The 9110-nt window shown below is 40.7% G+C and overlaps 1 protein-coding gene across 1 annotated transcript in view; it reads right to left on the bottom strand.

Annotated features, from left to right (window-relative positions):
• Positions 1–214: 214 nt before the first annotated feature.
• The window catches only part of IPMK (inositol polyphosphate multikinase), a 34579-nt gene continuing 25683 nt past the window's right edge, over positions 215–9110 (bottom strand). The window contains exons 5-6 of the mRNA XM_054636906.2: positions 6759–6840; positions 215–5825 (exon numbers count right to left, since the gene is read on the bottom strand). Coding sequence (XP_054492881.1) covers positions 5191–5825; positions 6759–6840 — 717 coding nt within the window. The 3' untranslated portion in view covers positions 215–5190. The remainder of the gene's footprint in view (positions 5826–6758; positions 6841–9110) is intronic.

The following is a 9110-nucleotide window of genomic DNA, read 5'->3' as shown; positions in this document are numbered from 1 at the left end:
AGTCCCAACAAACAATGGCAATGGATGCTGTGACAAAAACAGGGTGGTAAAGCAAATCTGGTAAATCCAAGGGAAACCCATTACAGAGTGCACAGAAAAAAGGAGAAATAAAGATGGAAAGAAACGAAGATTCATCATCAGTGCAGCTAACAGTCAAATAAACTTTTTCTCAACAATCTTCTTATATTTAAAAGAAACCAATTATACTTGCAAGTCACTTGCAGAAAATTTTAATAATTTGCCAAATATACAGCTATTAGAATGACCCTAAATATCACTAATAATTAAGTTACAAAAGTTGGTAGATAGCACAGTACAATGTTCTATAAAATAAACATGGGTAATATTAACAATACTCCCTGTGGTCCAGGAATGTCAGAAAATAGCAAAAAGAAATTACAAACACATACAGATCAGAGGAGATTGAGGGGAAGCTTTAGACACTTGGATCAAAGAAACTGAGACTAGACTAGACACATTCATTCATCAACATCATGAATGTAGAACTTTAAATCTCAAAAACAATTAACAACACAGCCTCAGGTGCAATTTCACATGGTTTCAGCTATGTTCCAGTACAGTTCCCAGAGGATTAAAGTGCCTTTGTGCACTGTAGTTTCATTTAGTCAGGTGCAACACACATTGTGTTTGGAAGTTACTTTCTTTTTTAAAAAGTGACCCATGAAATAAAATAACTACTTGAACCAACGTCCATAATTCAAACTAAGATGTTTTGAAGTATCTTTGTTCTGACTTTGCTACTAAATGTCATGTAACAAATTAAACCCCAAATCCACAAGGCTTATCTCCACTAAACAAGACCAGAGTAAAAGATATTTATTGAAACATATTTTCTGCAGTACAACCCTTAGTTTGCTTATTTTCCCCTTTCAGACATATTTGCCCTTTAGATGACAATTTTCTACTGCAGTTTCCATTTACAGGTTGCTGTGAACATGAAAAGCAGGCAGATTTGGCCCGTGGCTACGGTGATGACACTTCCCAGGTAACATCCTGCTTTAACCCAATGAATAAGCACAGCACATTCTCTCTGGGACACCTGGGGATCTGCAGCCTTTGGATCCTCCCTGTAGCCATTCCCTGTGCTGCTGCACAGAGCCAGGGTCCTGCTCAGGGCTCCTTAGGAACTCCCACTGCTCTGCTGTACCACCTCCTTAACTGCAGTGAGGAAGGGAAACTCCACAGAGCTCAGCTGTCACTCACCTTGCCCCCAGAACATCCTCTGCAAGTCACGAGTAAAGAACTGGCTCAAAGCCTACAATGCACTCTCCCATCAGATCGTGCTGCCCACCAGCTCCACTCCTGCTCTTCCAGGGGACAGGGTATTCCCACAGTATCTGAGGCATCTCATGGTGTTTTTCAGTAGTGGCACTTCAAGAGGAGTCATGGGGCATAAGCTTTTTAGGAAATAAAAATTTCCATTGTGATGCCACCTGTGGCAAGGGCACTCGGGGGGAAACTGCACGTAGGGGAAAAAAACCCAAAAGAAATTAGGAGAATGAACAACTAATCCTAACTTCAAACAGCAAGTGTGGATGTGAGTCTCCACTCTTCCAGCATCTTCCTACATTTGAGTGTGCTTCCCATCATGAAGGGAGCAAATCACTCCAATGATTTTAGGTTCACAATGTGAACACTCCTGCACACCTGACGTGGCCAGCACAGGTGATGCTGTTCCTTCACCACTGCTGCTCTCACACCTGAGAAGGCCATTTTAAACTCTGCACAATCCAGATCACAGCAAGAGCTCTCTGCAGGTGAGCGAGTTTTACTGGGGGTCCAGATTTGTAGCATGTTAACATTACTCACAATATTACATGCACTGAAATATTTTAAGAACATATGCACTCTGTTAATCAAATTAATGGAAAATAGTGGTTTCCTAATTTACTCAGTACTTTTAAAAGTTCTGCATGAAACTGTGACATTATGGAAAAGAACACCCTGGTTATACATTACAGTAGAAAAAAACAAAACAGTGCAAGTTTCATCAGAATCACAACTACCAGTAAAGTCTCCAGTTCAGTTCATAAAACAAATTGATTAAATTATGTGAAGTATTTCATAGTGGTATAGTAACTTCCAATGCAATTTATGCAACAAATTTCACCCATATTCAAAAATACATTTGTAAATGCTTTTCATAAAACTATATACAACTCAAGTTCCCCTCAGGTAATCTCAAGCACAGTCCTCACACCACCTAGGCAGAAGCCTGTATTCACTCTCAGAGTCCATGAGTGACAATGCTGTGTGAGTTCTTTCTCTTTGAGAGTCAGCTCTGCTAAACCCAACTCTTATTGCTTAAAACCATCAGTTTCCTCAGCAGGCCTAGCACCCAGCTCCACCTCACCAGGCTGGGGCAGCAGCCCACTGTTTTATGGACATAAACACCTACAAGCCTTGTAGCCATTCCTGTAAAGGTTTCCATGGGACAGGTGCCTGTCCAGAGAGCAAAAGGGGCAATGCTGAGAGGGAGGGAGATCACTCATTGAGAGTGCATCAGTTCAGTGACCACTGTCTCCCTCTTCATCTTCTGATTAATTACATATTCTGTTTAATGATTTCTGTGAATACATTTCCAACTGTAACTGAAAACAACTGGCTCAGACACAAGACACACCAAGCCTAAAATCTGCAAGAACAGAAGTGTGAATATAAGGCCTCTGCAGGCTCAAACTCACAGCTGGTACTATGCCCAAACATCTCCACAGCAAGCTTTATTCACACAATTGCCAATAAAAAATACTGTTACTTCTCAAGCTACATTTTAAATTATCGGAAATACATTCATAATAACTACTGGTACAAAAACCATGATAAAATTTTTTTATTCAAAATATTCTGACAGATTGACAATATTCCAGGCATGTTACAAATGCTGCCATAGCCAACAAAACAATCAATACTTAAAGAGCATTCAAACACTGAGGACATGTATCTTAAAGCAGAGACAGGAGAGTGCATGGTACTAAGTGCATACTAATCATTTTCCAATAAATGACTTGAGGAAAATGCCTCGTTTCTCTGGTACAAAATGGATTAAAACCCAGAAGAGATGAATTAGAGAGGACAAAAATGATGATGTTAAAATGTTTTTGCCCATACTTTCCTACAAAACCTTGTAGCTTTTTCATACAAGGCCACTATCAGTCTGGACTACTCTAGTGTTGACTATTTAAGGGATAGAACAAGAAAATCATAACAGAGAAACAAGTGACAAAGCAAACAAAACCACAAACTCTTTCTAGAATATGGCTTAAATTAATTCACAGAGAGTTGGGAATATATTAACTATAAGGTGCAAGAGAAATACCAGGTAGGAAACAAGTTCCTTCCTCTCTTCCTGGTACTTTCCCCCTCAGACTTCACTGTATTTCACATAAAATTTTTAACACACTGGTCTCACCCTTCCTGCAAGCCCCTTTTTCCATACTTCTAAAACATCATGTTACTAAAAGGTTGATTTCATTCTTGAATGTATTGGCCAAACATGAGTTCTAAAGTTTAAACCATGTAATTCTACACATAGTAATACCCTGTTTCTCCTAATTAACCCAAGTTCTCAAATAGAGCTAAAAATTCAGCTTAATTTAAAACAGCATATTTGCTTGAAAAAGTATGAATCTCTTTGTCATGTAGAAAACAGATGTCCAATGAAGAACTTGTCAAGATGTGAACACAGCTGAGTGCATAGTGCAGAACATCATACAGAGAGAGCAGCAAGGCCACAGGGTCACTAAGTCCACATGAAAAAGATGTATGTTTCCAATGACCAAATCCATTCTAAAACATTTGCATCCTGGAAATGCTTTAAGCATTAAAATCTTGCTCTAGGGATGGCAGGATTCCCCCATTCCCACTTTTCATACAGCTCACTGTAACATGCATGGCAGCACAGCCACCTACACAGCATACAGAGGAGACACACCAAAACTGCTTTGGATACATCATCCTGATCCCAAGTATTCCATACAAATGTTGATTTTTTTCTTGTGAAAAGGAAGGAAATGGGACAGCTTTCAAAGGACACCGCTTCCCTGTGTGTCATTAAAGAAAGCTGCAGTGTCTGGAGCCCAGGAGGGAGAGCCACAGCTCCTCTGGCACGAGCGGTGGCACGGCTGGTGGCTCCGAGGCTGAAGGATCTCACAGGAGGCTCCTCTGCCTCTATTGCTCGAGGTTCCATCAGTGCTTCCCAGCAGCTGAAGCATCAAGCACTCACTGCAAAAATGCAAGTGGCTTACAGCCAGCAGAGCTCTACATGCTCACCCAGAACACTTGCTTCCCCATTGCACTGGTCTGCTTTTTAAAGCAATGTTGTTGGAGAAGGGCCACGAGAACAACAGTGAGACATTTTCCTTAATCACAGCATCAGACACTCCATTAACAGACTGACATAATCTCCTAAACCAAATCAGTTCCTGGAACATCTTGCATTTGCCTTCTTTTGCTCCTTCTTAGGAACAAACAGTTTCTCTAGAAGTTGTGCAGTTTAAGCCTGTTATGGTATTGTACTCCAGCATTTCCTTAGCACCTCAACACAAATTACATGGTAGCTCATCTGTGGTGAACATCAGCTACACACATCCACGAAGGGGGAAGGGCTGAAAGAACAACAATATTGTCCCATGACATGGAAAAGCACTTTGGGATGCACTGGCTTCAGGTGAGACTGCTGACTCAGAATGGGATTTCTCTCCAAGCAGAGTTACTCCAGTTATTCAAATACAGTAAACACAAGGGCAGTACTGAGGACATCAATCCTGCACCTTACAACTTTCAGTCTATTTTCTAAACACCTCTTAATGGAGATGTGGCTCAGTGTCAAGGCTAAATGGGCAAAAATGTCATCTATGCTAAAGTCATTAGAGGAACTAATATAACCCTTGCTTCTGGTAGTCCTTGGACTTAAGCCAACCACATACATTTCATTCTATTAATTTACCTATCCCGCTTTATCTCAAGTATCTTCATCCTTTCACACTTCCTAATTAACTATCAATATTTTTCCTGAGTGAAATTATAAAAAGTTAAACCCTTCTACCAAAAGTACAAAGACAAATAAAATATAGAACAATACAAACCCAGTTATACAGCATTACAAGTGCAGAAATTCTTCATGTTGTTGCTCTTTATCATTGGCCCCCAATAAAAAACATAGCAAAGAATTTAGTTATCCAAAATATTTTGCAGTACTGTGATGAGATTCTTCAGACCATAAATATAGCCCTCATCCTTTGTGTTGCTGGGAAACACGTGAGCAAAATCGATCATTCGGACCTCGACCTTTGCACTTTCCTTGGGCTCTGCTGGCATGTGATAGAAAACTTTTTCCAGTTGGGGTAGAACATTTCCATTCAGGTGCTCCTGTGTAATGCATGTGCTGCTTTTCCACACATTGTCTTGCTCTGAGTCCTCAACTTTTAGTGAGAGCTGGCTGTGGTGCCTCTTGGAGCACGACTTTTTGTGAAGTGCATAAAATTTAGACAAGCCTTTACCTACAGAGGCTTCAATTTTTCCATTCTCTGTAGAATTTATTACATGAATATTATTATTATACTCCAATACATCTCCACCTGACAGCAGGCCTTTGGGAACTCTTCTCTTCTCTGCCAAGGTGACATCACTCAGCCTCACGGTTGTTGCTTGGCATGAACCCTCATAGACAAACAGCAGTGAGCTTGCGTAGAAGTTGAGCTGTGTCTGGCCCTCAAACCACTCCAGAATCTTTTCAACCTTCTGAATGCTGGCAGCTATCACATCTTTTCTCAAGCAGTACCCACTGTGGAAAAACTTTGAGATGCCTGCAAGAAATAGACACATACTGGGATTATTTTCACTTCTGAATGGAAAACAAACTAATTTTTTTTTATCTTTTGGGATGAGAATAGTTCTTCTTTGAAAGAACAGACACCATTCAGGTAATTTTTGTTCAATTACTAACTAAACCCAAAGTGAACCTGGGAACTCAGACCTTCAGTCACATCACTGCTGTGTAATACTGCAGCTTGGGCTTGGGTTGTAAGTACAAGTAAATGCATCAAGCACACAGTAACAGAACATGGTACTGCTCCTGGTCAGCTGAACAAGTGTCTGGACAGTTTTAGGCAGGGACCCATTAAATTCTCCATGCACTAACAGGCTCAAACAGCTTGTTATTATGAGTGTGTTTGTGTGTGCACCTTCTGTCCCTTGCTGGAGGACAGATGAGCAGGTGTCAGCTAATATCAAGTCTGCAATCATTATCACCAAACACCCCACGATGGCATTTTTATTAATTGTTAATGCAGAACAACATGTGGACTGACTTGAACTGATAAAGTCCTCTGAATTGAAAGATGCTTTTGTAGAAGCTTTCTAATAGAAAATACACTTAGATATTCACTGAAGACAACTAGAGACAAAAAAATGTATTTATAATAAAAACATGTAATACTTTTACAACATTCTAATTTCAAAGCTGCAAAGAAGTTGAATTCTAGAATTCTCTCCCTTATTAGTAGTAAGAGAGACATGAGAAGGAAATTCCTATATTCTGCACTGCTGTTACAGCCAACTGCACACAATTTCAGGTTGACAGGCAGCTCAAATACTACAGGGAACAGCCAAAGACCCATCTGACATGAGGACAAAAAAGGACTTGTAAAACAGGAACACCAAGAATAGTTTTTCCACACAGTTCTAGAAATCAGTATTTGAATGAAAAGACGCAAGCACAGCCCAATTCCCTTACTTACCGTCCTTTACGGTTTCCTTGGTCAAGCTCCTTCCATAGTGCTGGTTTTGTGTCTCATAGCTGTCTGAGGACACATGGTACACCTGAAAGAGGCAAGAAGGGAACTCCCTATGTATTTTGAAGCACCAGTATTTCTGCAGAACAAGAAACACCTCACAGAGAGGCCACAAAACATTTAGCCCTCACAGTTTCTAGGTTTCTTGCAGTGCCCAGCAAAAAAGTGCTCTCCAAAACTCTCCCCTCAGCCCTTGGGCTCCAAGCTACAGCTTTCTCGTGCTAGGGACATCCTGGTGGTGGCAAAAAGCAATGTACCCTTTACAAGGAACTCTTTTATGGTCTTTGAAATCACAACTGAGACCTGAAACTATCAGAGTCTTATCTGTGTTACTGTGGATGTTAGATCAGTAAGCAACAAAGCAAAAATTTCAATGCAATCATTCTGAGTTCTTCAAATTATGAAACTATTTCACACAAAAGCAAAACAGTAAGAATTACTGTTTGTGACCACCAAGGCCCATTTCCCTAAGACACATCTGCAGCTGTCAGCACAAATGAGGCTGCACTAAATAAATGGCAGCAGCCAGGCAAAAGCTGGTTCCAGCATCAACAGCAGTACTTCAGCTCTCATCTGAAAGGGAGGCAACTCACTTGGGTACAGTTTTGTCCATATCAGGAATTGTACAAGCTGAAGAACTTAATTCAAAACTGCCTCACATATAGACATATTTTCTCTCACACTGAAATATTTCCATAGCAGAAATGTGCGAGGCAGCAAGGCCCAAGTATAATTTGTTTATGAGAGTGCAGACAATTTTTATTTGCAGAAATAATGGTGTTACCAAGCAGGCAGTTGTCTCTGGCAGGAACTTGGTGCTTGGCACTTGTTCAGACCACCCATCCCTGTGGCATCCACCCCATGCACAGCCCTGCCCTCCCCTCCCTGCTGTAAACAGAGAGGATCCCACTGCATGAGTCTGGGCACACTGCTGAGGTGCCTGCTCCTCATCCCTCCTCTGGGGCCTTAGTCTTGCTGGAGCCAACCAATAAAGACCACAACAGTTAAACAGCAGCAATTAAAAGAAATATTACAGGAGCATTAAATAAAAAAAAAAAAAAAAAAGGAATTCCATGTTTTCATTACAGCCCACCACCCTGAAATGTCTCTCCCCCATCCAAACAACAAAAAGTGCAGTATGATTACACAGACCCCCACTTCCTGTTTTGCAAAGCAACTGGGAAGAACAGTCTCAAATAGCTTTCATTTTGACAAAAAGACTGATTTTAAGTCTCCAGCTGTGAACTGAAGGGGCTGTAAACAGTTCTCATTATTCTAAAAAAATAAAGAGCTGTAAGTCTAAATGTTTGAATTCAGTAGCAGAGACACTTCACATTGTTATGATACTCGGAGAAACTGAGGCCTCCATTTCTATGAAATGAAGAAGGCCATAGCAGAGATGAGTTATTCTAAAACTGCATCTGACAACTGTGATTTTGGGTTCACAAGAACAATAATTTTGCTCCACTTAGTTTTTGCTGGATTTTTAACAAAGCACATGAAAAAAGTACCAGCATACAAAACAGAAACTCAAAGATTACTTATGTAAACACTTCAGGTACCAAAGTAACCTTCAAAAACATACCAAAAGTTTCAAAACTTTTTACAGAGCTACAAGCCAAAGGCAGTTAAATAAAGAATGATATGGCTTAGAAATAGAATCAAGAGTCTGAAGACTACATCTAAGTTTTCACTAGCTGTGCCTTCATTTTAATGATATTAAGTGTTCTCACGTAGTTAGACAAGGGGCAGCTTTCTGCAGACATCAGCACTGCAGCAGTACCTGACCAAATCTTGTTTACCAGAACCTTCCTTATCTCTTCCTGTAGGAGCTGCAGTTTTTCTGACATGGGCACTAGCTCAAACACGCTGATTAAAATCTGCAAGCTCATTTTGTTTTCCAAAGAAATGCTGGAGCAGCACATCAGACCCTGTGCTTCTGAGCTGGGCTTCCCAAGAAGGCACCTCACCTCTTCTCATAATTTGAACAAAACCATTCCCCAAATGTCTTTCTATATAGCTTACAGACAGATGTGCATGCTGCATTAACAGCACATTTTTAACTATACAAAGCAGCCAGTGACCAAGTCCCAGAGCCACAGGATGAGTGTAATGTATGTGTTTAATTAACTGCCTTGTGCACTCAGAAGGCCCTGGGTCACCCAGAGGCTTGGCTGCAGCTAGTGGTACTAAAGGACAGCAGATCTGCATCATCACAAAAACCTCCTCTGATCAGCACCTGGAGACTTTGCACAGCTGCAGGAAGAGCCTGGCTGAACATTCCTGGAAAACCTCACT

Source organism: Agelaius phoeniceus, chromosome 9 (assembly GCF_051311805.1).
Source record: "Agelaius phoeniceus isolate bAgePho1 chromosome 9, bAgePho1.hap1, whole genome shotgun sequence".
In the NCBI taxonomy this organism is placed as follows: Eukaryota; Metazoa; Chordata; class Aves; order Passeriformes; family Icteridae; genus Agelaius; species Agelaius phoeniceus.
The sequence above is the reverse complement of the archived record's forward strand: the minus strand, read 5'-3'. Positions and strand labels throughout refer to the sequence as shown.